Genomic DNA, 21,533 nt, shown 5'->3' on the forward strand with positions numbered 1-21,533 from the left:
GAAAACGATGCCTCATCCAATTAAGAGTATATGAGATGAAATATAGTGTATTTGAAATAATGTACATGCAATTTATGCAGCACACAGACAATATTTTCCATACCTTATTCTCCAAAGACATTTTAATGATTGCCCATGATTCCATCATATGATAATCCATAATCCATTCTCATTTTTGTAGAATTCAATTGTTTCTCATTTTCAACAGAGTATAAAGCTGTAATGAATATCATTTTCATATCTCTTCATGTCATTTCTGATCATTTCTTCAGAATAAACTCCTAAATTAAAACATAAGGTCAAAGGGTATAAAGATTAAAACATTTTTTTAAATGTATTGCCAAATTGACCTATAAAAATGCTCATCACTTTACACAACTACCGGAATTTATGTAAGGGGCCGATTTCCCCTAAACTAAAATAAAATCTGTCCAATTTCTTATGTAGCTCTCTCAGTTGTTAATCAAGCTGCATTTATATCTGTGGCTGAATGTTTCATGTATTTATTGGTCATTTGCAGCTCTTCATTTGTGGATCATCTCCTGATGTCATTTGGCTGTTTTCTATTGAGATTTTAGTCTTTTAGGTTAGAATGATTTTTATTTGTAGAATATTACTGCAAATCATATATGCTGTTACTGCTAGTATCTTTCCATTTGCTTGTTTTTAAATTCTTAACATTTTTAGATGTACTTGATTTTTTTGTTTTAATACAACCACATGTAGCATTTTTTTCTGATCTGTTTCTGTGTTAAACCCTATACCAAATGTTTTCTTTCAATTATTGTATGACTATTTATACTCAACTCTTTATTCCTCCTGGAATGTATCTGGGTATGTGTAAAGGACCAGGAACAGGTAAAAACTGCAAAAGGCTGATACAAATGTAAACTGATGATACGGTCTAATGTGAAAATAGACCTGGAGTGAATTCAGAGGTTCAGGAAAAAGTCTAACCCGCCCCCTCATCCATTCTCTGCTACAATCTATTTTTTTTCCCTAAACCAAATGATTCTTTGCATAATGATATTATTCATGTTCCCATTGTTTGCAGCTAATTGCTTAGAACAGTACTCCCCAAACGTGTATTCGTGGCATAGAAAGAAAAGGAAAATCATTGCACAGGGCACGGTTTAACAGCGGAGGCTACGTAACAACTGCCAGAGTTAAGGAGGCCCTGAGCCCCACCACTCGAAGGGCACATTAGCACATCTGGAACCCATCTGTGGCCTACCCCTGTTTCAGAACAGCTCTGCTACTCATGTTCCTCTGATAAAATTCCCTTCTCCACTGATACGTTGCGAAGGTTTTAGAAAACAGATGCCCGGTGATGATGTAGAGAAGCCTAACTATGACTGAACAAAATAAGCATCAGGAAACCATCTTCCTGCCCTTTTGTCCTGGACCTTGGCAAGATAAGGAGCGGATACTGAACTTCAAGAAGACAACTCAACACTGGTTGTGTTATTGGGACATATGAAATCTTTGTGAAAGATACCTTCTCTCAGTCAAGTTAGGCTAAGGAGACTGAGTGACTCCCACAGTGTGGAAGTATCTGGTCATTAAAATCTTCTAAGTTACTACAAGCCAAGGGTCTCTGCCTCTTCAAAGGAGACATAGTTGCAGGAGCCAAAGGCCCCAGCATTAGTTACATTATGGCTCTAACTTTTTCTTTTTTTTTTTTTTTTTAACTTTTAGAGAATGATCCACTTTCCCTGCTCATATTTAAAGATTTTATTTTTATTATTTATTTGACAGAGAGACACAGCGAGAGAGGGAACACAAGCAGGGGGAGTGGGAGAGGGAGAAGCAGGCTCCCCGCCTAGCAGGGAGCCCGATGTGGGACTTGATCCCAGGACCCTGGGATCATGACCTGAGCCGAAGGCAGACGCTTAACAACTGAGCCACCCAGGCACCCCCATTAACTGAATTCTTATATACCAAAGTGCCCTCATAATTCAAGTATTTATTGACCATGTAATCTGTTATTGGTGTTGAATCATAACATAAAATACTCTTAGAAAAAGCCTGGGCCTCCTCTAATATCTTTCTCTACTTCACAGTATCATCTATGTTCACGCCTGTATTTGCCAGTGTCTTGCAGACTGTCATTCTAAAATACAATGCAAGTGCAATGAAAATCCATTACAAAGTGAACTGGCAAATCTCACAAAATACGTAGGATTTCATGACGTTGATAAACATGATGGAGAACTATTCAAATCGTGAACATAGCTACAGAATGTGTCAGTCCCGTTAGCAATTAAAGGGCAGAAGCTAAGGCCAAAAGGGCAATGACACAAGAAGCTTATTAAAGAATGATCTGATTAGAGAGAAACCCTTACAAAAATGAAGTCTAGGATATTTTTGAAAATGATTCAATTAAGGAGTAGAAATCAAACATGAAATGAAAACTATCATTTCATGTTTCAAATAATTTTGTCAAGAAAAAATGCCAAAAAATTATTTCTAAGAGTTAAAATATTTAAGTTAACTTCATTACATAGGAAATATATTTTTATAATTTTAGCAAAAAATTTCAAGTCAAAGTTTTAGTAAAACTATTTATGATGAAAATCTGGTCCCTGATTTAAGTGGATTTAATTTAAATGACCTTCTGGTATTGGTTATACTCAATAATTATCTGTTTAAAGGTATTGATTGCTTATATAATTGTGTAGCAGTGTTAACACAGATTTAATTTGCTTTAATATATGATAGGGCCAGTCTCTCCTTTCTAATATTTTAATTTTAAAAACTTACTCTTTCGGGCGCCTGGGTGGCTCAGTTGGTTAAGTCACTGCCTTCGGCTCAGGTCATGATCCTGGAGTCCCGGGATCGAGTCCCGCATCGGGCTCCCTGCTTGGCGGGGAGTCTGCTTCTCCCTCTGACCCTCCCCCCTCTCATGTGCTTTCTCTCTCTCATTCTCTCTCTAATAAATAAATAAAATCTTTAAAAAAAAAAAACTTACTCTTTCTTGTTCATCCATCCAACTGATATCAAAGAAATTCATTTAAAATCCCTAGAAATTAATTTAAATCTATTGAAATCTTTATTGGAATTCATTAAACCTCTTTACCAATTTAGGAAGAATTAGGTAGTCTGTTTGCTATATTCAGTCTTTCTATCAAGAAAAATTATATATACCTCCATTTATTTGTTTTCCTTAATCTCTTTTTAGGAAAGTTTCCTCACATAGGTCTTATATATTTCTTGCTGAATTTATTCACAGGTAATATCAGTGTACCTATCTATCAAATCACCATTTAAAAAAGACTATTTCTATTGAACCAAGGTACCAATCAAAAGAGCCAGATTACTTTTCCTTAAAGAAAACAAGTGATTTTCAAAGACAGGGGCAATAAGGAAGGAATAAGGTGGGAATTTATTTCTAGCAACAGAACGGAACAAGACATCCTGAATAAACCTCCCATTATAAAACATCTTTTATACTGGATTAAGCATGAAAAACATTTTTTTAAGTAAATTAATGTAAGGGAAATCCTTAGAGGCCAAAAAGAAAACAAAAGCAGAAAACCAAATATGTGATCAAGTAGGGGAGGCAGTCATGGCACAAAGAGTATCTGTTGATGCCTGGTGACCTAGTTTTTAGCAGCAGAATATATATTCCTCAAGTTTATGTGGAACATTCTTCAGGATAGACCAAATACTAGGCCATAAAATAAGCTTCAAGAAGTTTAGGGCGGGGGGTGGCATCTGGGTGGCTCAGTCGGTTAAGCACCCAACTCTTGATTTTGGCTCAGGTCATGATCTCAGGGTCCTGGCATTGAGCCCCACATTGGGCTCCACACACAGTGGGGAAACTGAGAAGTCTCTCCCTCTGCTCCTCCCCCTGCTCGCACTCGCACACTCTCTCTAAAATATCTTTAAAAAAAATTCAAAAGGGCTGAAATCAAACGAAATGTTATCCAACCACATGGAATGAAATTAGAAATCAGTAACCGAAGAAATAAGGGAAATTCACTAATACGTGGAAGTAAAACAACAAACTTCTAAATAACCAAGGATCAGAAAAGAAACCAAAAGGAAATAAGAATACTTTGAGATGAATGAAAATGAAGACCCAATCTACCAAAACTTATGGGATACAACTAAAGCAGTGTTTAGGAGAAAATTTATAGCTGTAAATGCCCATACTAAAAAAAAGAAAAATCTCAAATCAATAACCTAAACTTCCACCTAAACTACACCAGAAAGAGAAGAGCAAAATAAACCCAAAACAAGTAGAAGGAAGGAAATAATAGACTAGGCTAGAAATTAATGACATGAAGAATAGAAAAGTAATAGACAACCTCAACAAAACCAAAAGTTGATTCTTCGAAAATATCAACAAAACTGGCAAACTTGTAACTAGACTGACCAAGAAAAAAGGAAAGAAGACTCCAATGATTAAAATCAGTAAAGAACGGGCGTTGCTGTTAACATTACAGAAATAAAGATGATTATAAGGGAATGCTATGAACAACTATATATACACCACGAAATTAAGTAATAAATGAAATGTAAAAATTCCTAGAAGGACACAAACTACTAACAATGACCTCAGAAGAAAGGGAAAATTTGAACAGACCTATAACAAGTGAAAACATTGATTTAGCAATCAAAAAACAACCTATGAAGCCCAGGCCTGATGACATCAATGGTGAATTCTACTAAACATTTAAAATATAATGAAATCTTTCCATTTGCAATGACATGGATAGAGCCAGAGAGTATAACGCTAAGTGAAATAAGTGAGTCAGAGAAAGGCAAATTCCATATGATTTCACTCCATTGTGGAATTAAGAAACAAAACAAATGAAGGGGGGAAAAAAGGAGGGGGCTGCTAAGAAACAGACTCTTTAGAGAACAAACTGATGTTTACCAGAGGGGAGGTGGGTGGGGGGATGGGTTAAATAGGTGATGGGGATTAAGGAGTGCACTTGTTGTGATGAGTACCGGGAGATGCATGGACTTGTTGAATCACTATATTGTACACCTGAAACTAATATTACACTGTATGTTAACTAACTGGAATTTAAATAAAAACAAAAAAATAAAAAAATAAGGTATAATTAATTATTGATTTTTCACTAATGCTTCCAACAAATAGGAGGGACTATTTCCCAACTCATTCTAAAATCAGTAAACTGTGATGCCAAAACCAGACAAAGACTTCACAAAAAAAGAAAACTAGAGACCAAATATCTCTTATGAATACAGACACAAAAATTCTCAAAAAAGTACTAGCAAACCAAATCCAGCAACGTAGAAAAAGGATTACATACCATGATCATGCCTAAGACTTGAGTGCAAGGTTGGTTTAGCATTTGAAAGTCAATCCCCATTATCAAGAGAATAAAGGACAAAAATCAACATGATCATCTCAGTAGACACAGAAAAAGCACTTGACAAAATCCAACAGCCCTTCATGATAAAAACAAACAACAAACAAGAAATAGAAGGAAACTTCCCCAATATGAAAGAGAAAAAAAAAATTTTTTTTAAAGATTTTGACACAGAGGGAGTGTGAGAGAGCACAAGCAGGGGGAGAAGCAAAAGGAGAGGGAGAAGCAAGCTCCCCACTAAGCAGGGAGCCCGATACGGGGCTCGATCCCAGGGCCCTTGGGATCGTGACCTGAGCTGAAGGCAGACGCTTAACTGACAGAGCCACCCAGGCGCCCCAGGAAAATATTTTGAGATTAATGTAAATGAAGACAAAACATACAGCTAACATCATACTTAATGGTGAAAGACTAAATGCTCTTCCTTTAAGATCAGGAGCAAGCCAAGGATATCTGCTCTTGCCACTTCTGTTCAACATTTTATTAGGGATTCTAGTCAGGGCAACTAGAGAAAAAGGGGGGGCATCTAAGATAAAAAAAGGGGGACTAGGAATAAATAAAACTATATATGCAGATGACATGATCTTATAAATAGGAAATTCTAGGGAATTCACTAAAATCTATTAGAACTAACAAGTTCAACAGGGTGGCAGGACCCGAGATCAATATACAAAAATCAATTGTATTTTATGCACTTGCAATGAACAATCTAAAAGTGAAAATTTTTTAAAGTTCCATATATAACAGCACTAACAAGAAAAAATACCTAGCAGTAAATTTAAAAGAAGTGCAAAACTTATGTTCTGAAAACTATAAAACATTATGGAAAAAAATTAGACAAATAAATGGAAAGACACCCCATTTTCATGTATTGGAACACATAATATTGTTAAGATGGCAGTACTCCCAGGGCTGTACATTAATGTACAGATTCAACATAATCCCCATCAAAATTCCAACTAGCTTCTTTGCAATAACTGAAGCTAATCCTAAATAATTCATGGGAAATTCAAGGGATCCAGAATAGCTACCAGCCTTGAAAAGGGAAAAAAAAAAAAAAGGTTTTTATTTCAAAACTTGCTACAAAGCTATAGTAATCAAGACAGTGTGGTACTGGCATAAGGAAAGACAAATAAATAAATGGAATAGAGCTTAGAGTTCAGAAATAAGCCCTCACTTTTACTGTCAACTGATTTTCAGCAAGGGTGACAAGATAATTCAATGAGTAAAAGAATAGTCTTTCCAATACATGGTGTTGGGACAGCACAAATGGATATCCACATGTAACACAATAAAGCTGGACCCCTATCTCACATAATAAATAGAATTTAACTCAAAATGACCACAATCTAAAATATAACAGCAAAAATAATTCTTAGAATATAACACACGAGTACATCACCTGGGATTAGGCAATCCTTTCTTAGACACCAAAAACATGAGCAACAAAAAATAGGTAAGTTGGATGTCATCACATGGGAAAACGTAGGCCCAGGGTAACAGCATTCCAGTAAGAACAGTATGAAGGCCCTAAGGTGGAAAGTCTATCAGGGAATAGAAAGTAAACCAGAGTGGAAGAAGCATGATAGGGAAATATTTGGAGAAATGAGCATAGGCCAGTTCATATAGGGCCTTGAAAGCTGTAACAAGACATTTGGACTTTAAATGCAGTGGGAACCACTGGAGGATTATATTTTAGGGACAGACATGTTCTGATACATGTTTTTGAAGACAACTTTGATTCCTACAGGGAAAATGAATTACAGCTGGGCAGGGAACAAGGAGACCAGCTTAGGCTTTTCCAACAATCCAGGCAAGACATAATGATGGTGTCAAGAGAACGGATAGATCGGATATTGGATGGATGGATGGATGGATGGATGGATGGATGGATGGATGGTTGGATGGATAGATGGATGGATAGATAGAGATATGGAAGAGCTGAAAGGACTTATTAAGTTAATCTAACTGAACATAGGAATGAAAAGAGAGAAAGAATAACTTCTAGATTTTTGGCTTTAGCAACTGACATATGTGGTGTAACTTACTGAGAAAAGACTAGAGGAAGAATGGGTTTGGAGGCAAAGAAGCATGAAAATCGGAACTTTGTTTTGGTATACAAAATTTGAAAAACCTTTAGTCATCCAAATGGAGATATCAAATAGCAAGCTGGATATACACGTCTGGACCTAGGGGGAGGAGCCAAGCTAGAGACAGAAAACTGGGAGTCATTCATTAGGCCTGGATAAAAACACCCAGAGAAAACATCTAGACAGAGGATAGGAGAGGGGCTCAGACTAAGGCCCAGGGCACTCCAATATTGTAAGTGAGCAAAAGAGGAAGACCTGGCAGAAGAAACTGAAAAGGAGTAAAAAATCATGCAGGAGGAAAAACGGGATTGTGGTGTGTAAAAGAATAACTCAGATATTTAGTTACTTGCATGGAAATTTAGTCACATGAGGTAGACAGTGAAAAACCTATCAAAGAAAAAAGACCAAAAAAGAAAAAAAAAAAAACAGGGGCGCCTGGGTGGCTCAGTCAGTCGGTTAAATGTCTGCCTTCGGCTCAGGTCATGATCTCAGGGTCCTGGGATCCAGCCCCACATCGGGCTCCCTGCTCAGTGGGGAACCTGCTTCTCCCTCTCCAGTCTGCTGCTCCCCCTGCTTGTGCTCTCTGTCAAATAAGTAAAATCTTAAAAAAAAAAAGGGAAAAAAACCACCACCACCATAGGAAAGAGGTGAAAAAATAGAGGAAGCAAAGTACAATCTAGCAACAGTTAAGTCTTGTTTATATACCTTTTTGGTAAATTGATTAGATGGCAGCTAGCAAAAAGGCTGAAAAGAATGTCCTTAAGCAGGATAACTGATCATCAAAGAAAATAGTTTCAGGTTATGGATTTGCCAAAGCCTTGAGAGTTTAGCCATGGAATATATGTAACAGCCTTTCTTTGTATATTTTTCAGTCTACTACCTTAGGCCAAGCGCAAAGCATTTCCTCATCAGAATTTCTCAAATGTCACAGAAAAAAAGAAGAAAGAAAAGTATTTCAAGAATATGGAAGCCAAAAATCAGAATCAGGAGATGCAAATTAATCTTGCAAAGGGTACCTTTATACCAATGGTTCTCAAATTTGAATGTGCATCAGGATCACCTGGAGGATTTGTGAAAACAGATTATAGGCCCCCAAATCCAAAGTTCTTGATTCAGTTAAGTCTAGGTGGGGCCCAATAATTTGCTTGGAGTAATAAGTTACCATTTGATACTGATGCTGCTGACTAGAGAACCACACGTTTTGAGTTATCACTGACCTAGAGAAACTTGAATGTGTACAGCAGGAAACATGTTCAAGAATGAATATTCATAGCTACCTTATTTATAATAGTAAAAAACTGAGAACAATCTCAATGTTCATAGATTTGAATAGATAAATTGTGGTATATTTTATAAATACTATACAGTCATAACAATGAATGAAAGCTACCTGCGTCTCTACAAATAAATCTCAATAACCATGTTGAACAAAAAAAGTCACTCAAGTATACATTTGATTCTATTCATAGAGAGATCAAAAGCAGTAACAAACAATATATTTAGAGACACATACATACGTCGTCAAACTGTAATGCAAAATAAAGAACTATTAACACACAATTAAGAATAATGGTTATCTGGGAGTAGGGAAGGAAAGAGAAGCATCAGGCAAAGGCAAAGAAGTGCTTCAAAATCAATATTCTGTATCTTAAGATGGTAGTATACTTCAAAATGTAAGTAAAATATTTCAATATATTCTTATAAGTGTGAGTTATTTCTTTTCTTTTTCTTTTTAATTTTATTTATTTATTTGACAGAGAGAGACACAGCAAGAGGGGGAGTGGGAGAGGGAGAAGCAGGCCTCCCGCGGAGCAGGGAGCCCGATGCAGGGCTCGATCCCAGGACCCTGGGACCATGACCTGAGCCGAAGGCAGACACTTAACGACTGAGCCACCCAGGCACCCCAAGTGTGAGTTATTTCTTAACAAAAAAAAAATGTTTAAGTAAAAAAAGAGGCAACGATCACCAATGTCTGATGGGGCTACGAGTTCAAGAAAGATGAAGCTTTAGAAGTGACTCTTGAATTTGGCAAAAGGAAGTTTTTTGGTGCTCCAGAGGAGCAATTTCAGAGGAATGCTGAGTACAGAAGCCAAACTAGAGCAGACTGAAAACACTGTAATACAAGACATAAACTACTAAAACAGTAAGAGAAGTGCAAATCAAGTATTTCAGAAATGCACATGGAAGAAATTACTTTCAGCCAGAAATAATCAACAACACTTCCTGGAGGCGACATATGAGTAACATTTTAGAGGGTGGGCAAGATTTGGGCATACAGAAACAGGAAATGAAGGATGTTTCAAGGAACAAGGAACAATATGACTAGTGCCAGTAAAGGCAGAATCAAGCAAGAGTTAGGTATGCCCACCAAAGTCACGCAGGGCAGTTTAGCTGGGGCCCAGGGCAGGTAAGCGGGACTCGGCTGGAAAGGTGCAGGTTGGTCTAGACCTGCACTGTCACCGTGGTTCACACTGGCTACACATGGATACTGAGCATTTAAAATATGGCTACTATGACTGAAGAATTAAAGTTTTAATGTGAATTAATGTAAACTTAAAAACTGACACCTGATTCAGCTGTAGGAAAACTTCTAAGTATGTTTGGAAGAACTTGGATATGTGAATCTACTTTTTCCAATGGCAGAGGTTATAAAATCAAAATATAGATCAAGTATTTTCAGTGAAAATGTAGCATCTGAATTGAGATGGGCTGTTAATAAGGTGACCAACTGTGTAAGTTTTAGCACTGTAAGTCATACAACACAGGGTTACCCCAGCTGTAAGTGTAATATATATTCTAGATTTTAAAGCATATAAAATAACTCATTAATAAAATTTTTAATTACACGCTGAGATAATATCCTGAATATATCAAGTTAAATAATTCACTTTACCTGTTCTTTTACTTTTTTTAATGTGGCCATCATAAAATTTTAAATTACACATGACATTTTATTTCTATTGGACAAGCACTGGTCTAGATAAAAGCAGGCGCTGAGTACCAACTTAAACTTGGCTACTATTCAGTAGGAAATAAACAGCCACTAAAATCTCCACATTAGTAGGGGGTTGTTTTGGTTTTTGTTTTTGGTAAAAGGAAATATTGCAGCATTTGGAAATACAAAAGTAATACTGCCCATTAAAAGTTAAAATTTCCAACAGATCAAAGCAGAAATGAAGTCGCTAAGAAATGGTTCCAGGCCTGGAAGACCTGACTAGTTTACAAAGGCTGTGTAATACATGGCTTCAAGCAAGTTTCTAGTCTTGGGTATATGGCAAACCACTTATGAACAGTTCCGTTTAAAAGTCAACTTTTGTACTTATGCTTTCTTTTGACAATCATAGGTTTCTAGATCTACTCAATATCTCATATTTTTACAAAGCAGGAAAATTTCTAATCACTATCAGAGAATCACAGATAATGCCAGAACATTATGTAAGTTAACAGTTCTGTTTTTTGGAAAGGAGAGATTCTCAAACAGCTCCGTCTTGCCCTTCCTCCAACAATGTTCTACATTAGAAAAGTCAGAGGATTATTTTGGTTAACTGCTACAATTCTGAGAAATCTTATCTACCACCCTGATTGGCCTCTTGATCCCCGCTCCAGTAACCCATAATTTAGGGAATGTCACCACCATCTAACCAGCTGCCCAAGCCAGAAATGTGATAGTCATAAAATTTCTAGGTTGGTCTAGATTTAACTTCATGCCAAGAACCTTTTCAAATTCCATCCTCTTATTTTGTTTCAAATTTTCCTTAATACTTCATGCCATCCCCAACCATACAAGTATGGCAGAATTGGCAGTGAACTAAATTTCTGTCTCTATATGGATTCTCTCGTTCGTTTTCTGGGTCATCTAGTTTACTTTCATGGTTTTAATGCCCAAATTTTATCTCTAGGCTCAGATCTTTCTCAAAAATACCACAGAATTAGAAATTCAATTACTTGCTAGGAACATCCACCTGAATATTCCATAAGCATTCCAACCTCAAAACGTCCAAAATTTCAACTATCATCTTTTCCATCTAAATGTTGCAATTATGAGAATTCCCATACTAGAAAACTGGACATCAATTTATCTCCCAATATCCAATTAAGTCCTTCCCATTTTATCTTATTTGTCAAATCCTTTCTCCATTTTTCACCACAACCAATGCTCACCTGAACTCCCTTTACCAACCAACATCCAAACTTCATAATGTGACCTACAAAGCATTCCATCATCTGATGATCACTGCCGACTTTTTTACTAAGTAATTCAACTGTAAGACACTGCTGGTACTCTAACATGCAGTAGGTTTTATCTCATCCATCTTTTTTCATGTGCTCTCTATGCCTAGATAACCTTCAATTTCAGGAGCACGTGCCGGCCTCCAATGTCCACCCATGGAAGAAAAAGTAAATCTAAGTACACAGGTTCTATTGGTTTTAAAATCTAAGAATCAACAAAATGACTCTATCCTGCTGCCCCTAGCAGAGGTTCTCAGGTGACAAAATCTACCATCAGGATATATTCCTGGTCATAAAGTTTCTCCAATGAGGCTTAGAGGCAGTAGCTACTCATGCTTACTGGACCAAGAAAATGAGCATCCTGGACATTGTTTCTTTAAGCCACAACTTTTGGTTTCTAATTATTTTCAGTTCGTAAGTACCTGTTCCTCAGCATCCTTTCCAAAAGAATGGCTGCCCAAATTCTGCTTGATTTAGCATCCTCTGTTGAGTCATCTGGAAGAAGTGACTTGCCGAGATAAGTCTAGGAAAAAACGGCGAAGAAGCCATGTAGATAACCTATAGTAATGTGACATTACTAGGAGCAGTGAGAACTGTCAGGTCAATCTTACTAAAGGAAATATTCTGGGTATTTGATAAAACAAAGCACTGCTCACTCAGAATTCACAGCTTGTCATCCCAACAGTTAATACCATAGAAGGAAAATGTAATGAAGTCGAATATCCAGCTTCAATATTTACAAGGTATTCAGGAATCTACAGACCAATGAATGTGAAAATGGATTTTATAAAAATTCAGGTTCCACACATCAATTTTTATGAGCTCATCACAAGAATAAAAGCTCCCCTAAGAGCTCAAGAGAGAGGAGACTCACCATTGAATCTATACTAATTAAGACGTGTTTAATAAATGTTAAACTGAACTAAAATATGGCTCAATTGTTATTTCATCTGCCTTATGTCTTCTCCCTGTATTAAGATGCATAAGGTGGGATGCCTGGTTGGCTCAGTCGGTTAAGCGTCTGCCTTTGGCTCAAGTCATGATCCCAGGGTCCTGGGATCGAGTCCCACATCAGGCTCCTTGCTCACCGGGGAGCCTGCTTCTCCCTCTGCCTGCCTCTATCAAATAAATAAAATCTTAAAAAAAAAAAAAAAGATGCATAAGGTGCCTCTCTGTACTCCTAGAATTTTTTCTCTCACTATATTTTCCACACTTTTTTTTTTTTTTTTTTTTAATGAGAGACAGAGAGCATGAGAGGGAGGAGGGTCAGAGGGAGAAGCAGACTCCCTGCTGAGCAGGGAGCCCGACATGGGACTCGATCCTGGCACTCCAGGATCATGACCCGGGCCGAAGGCAGTCGTTTAACCAACTGAGCCACCCAGGCGCCCCCACACTGTCTTTTAACTTATCTGTTCTATGTTCTTCCTCTAAGACTGGGACCATCTTGAGGTTTTGGCCATGTCTTTTCTATCTTTGCATCCCTAACATGTAACAATGCCTGACCTTTGTTAGCAATCAGTGAGAGTCTACCAACTGACTAATCAAGTCTTTTTACTTGATTAAACCATCAAAAATTCTAAACCAATGCTACTCAAAGAGGCTAGCCCATAAACTGTTGGTTTATAATGAGATAAGGAGTTCTGAGCAGAATATGTAAAAGAATGGCTTCCTTTTTTGAGAAAGTCTTGCTATGGAAAAATTTCTAAACTAAACAGTGCTGCTTTAGTGATACAGCTGATTTATAGTCTTGCCCCACTTTGATCCAAACACTTGAGAGTTAGAAAAAGACATTTTCATAAAGAAAAGTAAGATGCTGAGGAATGAATGGTTAAAATTAACTTTAGGGTCTTCATCCACCTTTATGAGCATATATATATTTACAGATCCCCAAGAAGATTTAAAATAAAGGCACCTACTTTCACTGGTTAAAAAAATAAAGACACAGGGCACTTAAAAAGTTTTAAAAGCCAAGACACATTAAAAAAAACCTAATAAATTTTTAATTAGAATTTTTCCTTTTTTTTTAACAGGACAAGTAACAGATTACATCAAACTTCAGAACTTCTCAAATATCTAGTTATTATACACATTCCCATCTGTCTTGCAGGGAGGGATCTTGGTCGGCTTAACAGTTTCAGGTAAAATAAGCTGCATAATAGTATATATTACAATAATAAATGTACAATGTTTACATGAAATATGTTTTAGAAGCAAAAAAAAAAGATGCATCTGCATCAAAAGGCGACCTTTTAAGATGCCACGACTATTTTTTACATTCACTCTTGCAACAGGTCACAAGATGGGGGTCACTAAGCTCAGATAAGTCACTATGATGCACATAAAATACAGAAAGATTGGTTATTTTATATATTATATATATATTTATATTTTCACACTTTAGTATCTGAGACATAAACTGAGAATTTAAAATTTATTCTCTTCAGATAACAAATCATTTTTTATTCTTCATAAACATGGTGCCCACAAAAGCACATAGGTAAGGCACAATAGGGTTTTCTGTTACAGAACAGTGTGCATCATGTTTACTTAACCAGAAAACGTGCATTATCTGTGCAAGTTCATGCTGCAAACCCAACACATATACAATTAAAAAACAAAAAGGAAACTGAGCTTTAAACAAAATCAAAATTGGTACAATTCCAGCTGTTTCACATATTCATTTGGACTGACAAAGATATATCAACAGGTTATAAAAAAAAAAAAGCCAATTGTTACATTACAAGTAAACTCTGCTCAGCAACTATTTTAATCTGAAATCATAAACAGTAATAAAGCAACTTTACTGAAACAAAGTAAATACCGAGGCACAAAGCGACGGTCACTCGTGCATTTACTATATTGCAAGCTTTCATGACCCAAAATTTCAAATATAATTTTTCAAATACACATTTTGCTGCAACAATATGCCCTGCTTTAAACCTGACATACAACAGGGGAGCTGACATTTCATTATATTATAAATAGATTGGGAAAATGACTTAATCCCAATAGTACTATGTCATAGTCCTAGTATTTATAATAAATACAGCTTTTCACAAAATACTTTCCCAATATCTGCCAATTGCATCTTTATTGCTCACATAAATTTGAATCCATTACAACTGATATCAGAACTTTCACACGAAATCATACTCAGACATTTTTATATAAAACTTATAAAAGATATTTTAAACTTGTATCTAATACTTCCAGGTGTTTGGCTGTTTGATCTATGTGATAGTACAGCCATATGTATATATGTGTGTGTATATATACACATATACACATACATATATATACACATACACACATATATACACATACATATGTACACATCAGATTATGAATAAAATAGGAAGCTTATTTTACTGCTTTAATGCAGACATCCTCACAAAACACGACTACTTTCGCCACCACCAGCATTTATACATATATACAAAAGCCAGTTTAAGTACATGTACATCCACCTACACTTATATGTAACCACTAAACCCAAATTAGTTTTCCTGTATTCCAGCTGTAACAAATGAATCTCTTACAAGCAATAGAAACCTAAGGTTAAATTGGGAAATAACAGTTTTACCACATTAGCCTGGTAAGGAACTATGCAGGTGACTGTATACAAAAATTCACAACATTAGTTCACAGGAAATTATGGAAATACAAGAAGCCTCTTCACCATGCTTTTGTGTGGTTATCCAAACACTCTGTGGTGCAAAAACACAATCACCACATCTGAAAATGCTTAATAAGTCAATGTTCCTCATGCAAAACTTTAAATGCATCAGCTTAACTGAGCTCCAAAAACTGAATGAAACAATTGTTCTGCCTACTCAGCATTGCTGCCTCACTGCTAAGTCCCTTTGGAACCTTAAGATTTCTGGAACATTCAAACAGAGCTGTATTCAATAAAAATATTACATACAAAAAGCATTTAAAAGGAAGACAGGAAGCCAAACAGGAATTTTCCTATTGTAAATACCAGTCCTAGGAGTGGAAGAAAGTCTTTTCAGGAACCTCCTTGAGAATTGGCTAGGCCAGTCCGAAGACGAAGATGAGACATAGAGTTCATATGTTTATTTGATGGCTTCAAGGGAGTATTGCAAGTAAGAGCTTGGGGAAAGCGATGGTGATATCTATCTAGTCGTAAATATTTTACTGTAACCAATTTCCCTGTTGTAAGATAAAAATAATATTTTAGATCTGTAAAAATGTGCTTAATATTTATAGAAAACAAACTGTGGTAAAAGACATATGAACAAATAAAACAATCTTAAATAATTACTCTAAAAATGCAGACCTAAAATTCTTTAATTTAAAATCTGGTATAGTTTAACAGTAAGCCATAATTTATCATTTTAAAATGTTTGTAATACTCAAACTTCTTACCATCAAACCAAGAGCCATGCAATGCCTTAAAAGCTTTTCCAGCATATTCTGGAGACAGACATTTAACATATACACAACCCTGTGATAATTAAAAAAAAAAAAAAAAAAGAAAGAAAAAAGGAAACAGTTTTAGTTTAATAGCAACAAATCCAAAATGTAAAATTCAGTAGTAAAAGTTACTTTACCTCACGTGAATTTTTGTCTACTGCAATGTGAACAATGCCATCATTATCACTGCATTTTTCTAAAATTGCTTCTTGAATTGCCAAATGCCACTGATCTCCTATTTCCCTAAAAATTAAGGAAAACAAAAATCAACAACCATACTCCTACTCAAAAGTCTTCATTGTCTCTTATAACATATATATCCTACCAGAAGGGGATAGTTTCAAAACCACATATTGTTAAAACTAGTAGTTAAGTAAATGCTTGTTACTAGCAGATTTAAAAAATATTAGCATTCACAGTCCCAGACCTTCTCTCACTTTCCAGTGTAAGAAGGCACAGAGCTGTGCAGTGAAGGATTAGCCTACCACAGCAGAACAAATGTGCTGTCATTTTTATGTCTGAAATCTTATGTACCTATTGTCATTTCTTTTTTTTTTTTCTTCCTAGCAAGTGTTAACATTTTAATGAGTTGTAGTGAACTCATAGAAGTTGAGTATTATTGGGGCACCTGTGTGGCTCAGTCAATTAAGTGCCTGCCTTCGGCTCAGGTCATGATCTCAGGGTCCTGGGATCCAACCCCACGTCGGGCTCCCTGCTCAGTGGGGAACCTGCTTCTCCCTCTCCCTCTGCCTCTCCCCCTGCATGTGTACATGTGTGCGAGAGGCACACCCCCCCCCACTCACTGTCTCAAATAAAATCTTTTTTAAAAAAAGTAAGTTGAATATTTTTTTAAGATTTTTATTTATTTATTTGAGAGAAAGAGTGAGAGGGAGAGAGCAGAAGCAGAGGGAGAGGGAGAAGCAGACTCCACACTGAGCAGGGAGCCCGATGTGGGGCTCGATCCCAGGATCCTGGGATCATGACCTGAGACCAAAGCAAATGCTTAACCAACTGAGCCACCCAGGCACACCAAGTATTACTTTTTTTTTTAAATGATATTTTCAAATTCCTAAACTTTAGGAAAATTCCTAAACAGTGTATTCTGAGCTTCTCTTTTTCAAAATAATGGAAGAATGATACAGGACAAACATTTTGCACAGAGTCACCTTACTATTATGAGAGCTTTTAAGATTTCCTGCTGCAGCAGTGCGTATTTGTCTTACTTGTGAGATATAGATGGTGGGCCAAAAGGAAAGCGGCTATACTTTAAATCATAAATTTTCATCTTAGGTAACAAAATACTGGACTGGCACTGATTTCCTAATCCCTAAGGTATGGGGTAAGCTTCCCAACAGAGGGATCACCGCACTGCTAAGTGCTTCTATCTATGCAAAATGGAGAGGGTTGTGTACGTATACTAACAGGGCTTCCCCACATTTCCAATTTTGTTGTCACTTATTTGCAATCTCGTATCAACTATTTTTTGAAATAAATGAGTTATTAAATGAGACTTACGGGTATTTTATACATAATACAGTTTCCCCTGTCAGGATTTTTTTTTTTTACAAAACAGAATCTGACCTGTCATATCACTGAACAAATAAGCAGTTACCTCTAGGAAGCAAATTCTAAAAATTATTACAGCTTATATATGAAATATTAGAGATTCTAAGGCAATAACTTTTGCCAGTGCTAATCTCTGGATGCATGTGCTGCTATAATCATAAAGAAATTTTCTCAAATATTAAATGAAAAGTTTCTCAAATATTGCATGGACAAACAGGACTTACAGAAAGTGTGTACATCTTTGCAGAGAATTTTTTACAATTAGAGACTGGAAGTTTAAAAATAGCAGGTATTTTTACCTATATTGCCTACTGAGGCAAGAATGTTGGCAGAAGAGACTTATACACTTAATAAAGGGTACTGTTTATCACCATGTGTATCATTAACTTGACTCCAGCATTTATCTGCTATGGGGATTCACAGTACCTACAAAGATTTGTAGAAGTTTAACAAATTATTATACATCTGGGTCTTTTGGCCAAACTTTTGCTTTAAATTTAACAAAAGAGGAAGAAAAGGAAAACATAACATTTCTTTAGAGATTCAAAAGTAAGAGACTGTTCAATTACAGACAGCATTTTAAGAATATTCCAAATATTCCAAATAAAAATTACATATACCTCTGATCATAATACTTACATAACTGGGTCAAACATATTTCGAATCTTTAGACATGGTGTCAAGCTATTTGGCGGTGAATTTCTTCTATCTAAATGAAATGCTACAAAAAACAAATCAGTTTTACTATTTGTCACTGTTCCATTTTGTTGAAAGGTATTCAGTCACTTTTTTCAAAAAATATTCATCGCATGCTTTTACTGGGACCCAGACCCCTGGAAGTTAAGGTACATCAGAGAAATACAATCATTGCTCTCACAGAGTCTGCAGTTTAGTGGGTGAGAGAGTTGAGAAACAGTGTCAAAAAAACAGAAAGACAAACAAAAAACCCGTAATTACGGTAAATCTTAAGAAAGAAGAATACAGGAAGCTGTGAAAGTAACTTAAGGAAGTCTGGAAGTATCAGATAACACTTCACTGAGGAAGTGAAATTTATGCTGGGATCTAAAGAATAAAGAATAAATAAAAGTAGGCAGAGTAAAAAGCAAATGTGCCAGCTTATATACAGCCCCTAAGACAAGAAGGAGCTCAGTGTAATCAAGTAAACTAAAGTGTAGTCAACTAAAAGATAGCCACTGTGGCTACAGTGGGAACAACAGAAAGATAAACCTTAAGAGACAGAAGTCAGATTATTGAGGACCATGCAGATCACATTAAAGTGTTTAACATTACCATAAGAGCAACAGAAAGCCACTCCAAGGTTTTTTTTTAAAGAGAATAATAATTTTATGAGATCTGTCTTTTAAAAATTATCATTTTTTAAAACAGACTGTTAAGAATCGATTAAACAGAAACAAGTGAATGCAAGGAAACCAGTTAGAGGGTTATTATAGTTGTCTAAGAGATGATACTAATGTGGATGATATAGGCTAGCAATGCTGATGGAAGTGGATAGAATCCAGGACAAATGGAGTAGATTTGACATGACTTATTTAAAAGACTATACATGAAGGTAAGGAAGAGATTAAGGATAACTCCTGGGCTTATGGTGGAACCAAATGAGAAGGGGTATCATTAATTAAACAGGAACACTGGGGGGAGGGGAGGTCCATTTGGCAAGAGAAGATACTAAATTCAGGCACATGCTGAATTTGTGGTGTCCATATCCTAGTAGACAAGTATACAGGTGGGCATAAAAATCTGAAAACCAGAGGACTTAATTCAAGAAATGAATTTGGGAGTTATCAATATATCTATGGTAAACGAAGTCACAGCATGAGATCATCTATAGGTAGAAGGAAGACAGGTAGAATGAGAAAAGAAGATGGCCTTGAGAAACTCCCAACCCTTAAAGGTCCAGGAAAAGAAGAAAATCCAGAAAAGAAGATTGAAGAAATGGTCAATGTAGCAAGAAAACTAGAAAAAAAGTGGCATCCCCAAAGCCAAAAGAAGAAAGTTTTAAAGCAGGCTCAATTGTTAACACTGCTAAGTAAAATAAGGACAGAAAAGAAAAATGTCCACTTGGTTTAGCAATATGGATGTCTGAGAGCTGTTTCCTTGGAATGAGGGGGATGGAAAATAGATTGGAGTCAGCTGAAGAATAAAATGAGAGGTGAAAAAGTAAAAACAATGAGTACAGTAAACTGTTTAATGCTATTTGGCTATAAATAGGAAGAGAGAGATAGAGTGATAGCTAAAGAACAATATACACTCCAACAGTGTGTTTTATTTTTTTTTTAAAGATTTTATTTATTTATTTGAGAGAGAGAGAGCACAAGCAGGGGAAGGGGAGAGGGAGAAGCAGGCTCCCCACTGAGCAGGGAGCCCAATGCACAGCTTCATCTCAGGACCCCAGTATCATGACCTGAGCTGAAGGCAAACACTTAACCAACTGAGCCACCCAGGCACCCCTCCTACAAACATGTTTTAAAGATACGAAAAACTATACAGCATGTTTAAGTGCTGATGAAAAGATCCAGTAGAAGCAGGGGATTTAGAACACAGTAGGAGAAGATATTTGAGAAGATGAGGGAATGGGATCCAGAGGACTTACATCCCATTCCCTATGGAGGGAAGGGCTCAGGTCTTTGGTTAAGTGAGAAAACTCCTCAAATGCAATAGGAAGTGAGGGTGAGTGTGGATTCTGGCAATTTTATGGATATGGTGGTGGAAATTTGAGGCAGATACAATCTGGCTGCTTCTATTCAAGTCATCAACTGAGAATTATGAGAGAGAAGGGCAAAGGTTTGAAAAGACAGAAAGAAATCTAAAATTGTTACTGAGTAGGAAAGTGAAGTGACTGGTAAAATATAAGAACATGAAAGTCAGGTAGCACTGAGGGCCTAATTGAGGTTGATTACTTATGTCGTACCAGTCTGCAGAACTGTATGACTTTCTCCTGCTATGCTCAGCTCCCCACACATAGACAAAATAGTTTCATCCTTGATTGGAATTTGCCAGGCTAAGATGAAGGATAGAAAATGACTTACAGGTACCAGCAAGAAAAGGACTGGAGAGATGGGTTATGGAAACTAAGATGGACAGGAAAAGAAATAAAGATAGGAGGAAGACTGAAAAACTAGAAAAAGTAGGTACATGGAAGAACTGGAGAGTCTGGGGATTCCTAAAAAAAAAGCAAATATATAAAGCAGGAAAGTTTAAAGGATGAGTTAACGGCTCAGAGTATACCAATGGGTTTAACGAGTGACAGGGATTAAGGAGTGCACTTGTGATGAGCACCGGGTGTTGTATGTAAGTGATGAATCACTAAATACTATGCCTAAAACTAACATTACACTGTATGTTAACTGGAATTTAAATAAAGACTTGGAAGGGAAAAAATATAAAGACCTGAATGTATCAATTAAAGATTTCAGAAGTATCTAGTGAAAAAAATTGTCTGGGTTGTGAATGTCCTAACTGTGCCTGATACAGGGTGGGGAATGGCCACTAGATATGAAAAATCTTTGACAAACCCCAGATCAAGAAAGTCTGTGAACCTCTAGTACTACCCAGACTTCTCTGGCAGTGTACAGACTGTGTTCTTAGATGACCTTTTAGTTGCAGGCAATCTGAGTTCCTTGAAATTCCAATATTGGCCAGAAGAAACGAACCAGAGAAAATGGAAGCATTAATACCATCTTATCCTAGCCTAGACCCAAGTTTCCACAAAATAATGGATCTGGGAGAAGTTATTCCTGGCTAATTCTAATCACAAAGTAGTTGTGAAGATCAAACCGATTTTTAAGATACATACTCCGTCTCCCCAACTAAACTGTAATCACCTCCTGGTACAAGCAAAGAGACA

At 36.5% G+C, this 21,533-nt stretch overlaps 1 protein-coding gene across 1 annotated transcript in view; it reads right to left on the reverse strand.

Moving 5' to 3' along the window:
* Window positions 1-13,636: 13,636 nt before the first annotated feature.
* The window catches only part of LEMD3 (LEM domain containing 3), a 65,397-nt gene continuing 57,500 nt past the window's right edge, over window positions 13,637-21,533 (reverse strand). The window contains exons 10-13 of the mRNA XM_021678624.2: window positions 18,308-18,389; window positions 16,240-16,345; window positions 16,055-16,133; window positions 13,637-15,838 (exon numbers count right to left, since the gene is read on the reverse strand). Coding sequence (XP_021534299.1) covers window positions 15,675-15,838; window positions 16,055-16,133; window positions 16,240-16,345; window positions 18,308-18,389 — 431 coding nt within the window. The 3' untranslated portion in view covers window positions 13,637-15,674. The remainder of the gene's footprint in view (window positions 15,839-16,054; window positions 16,134-16,239; window positions 16,346-18,307; window positions 18,390-21,533) is intronic.

This window comes from Neomonachus schauinslandi, chromosome 5, assembly GCF_002201575.2.
Source record: "Neomonachus schauinslandi chromosome 5, ASM220157v2, whole genome shotgun sequence".
Taxonomy (NCBI): domain Eukaryota; kingdom Metazoa; phylum Chordata; class Mammalia; order Carnivora; family Phocidae; genus Neomonachus; species Neomonachus schauinslandi.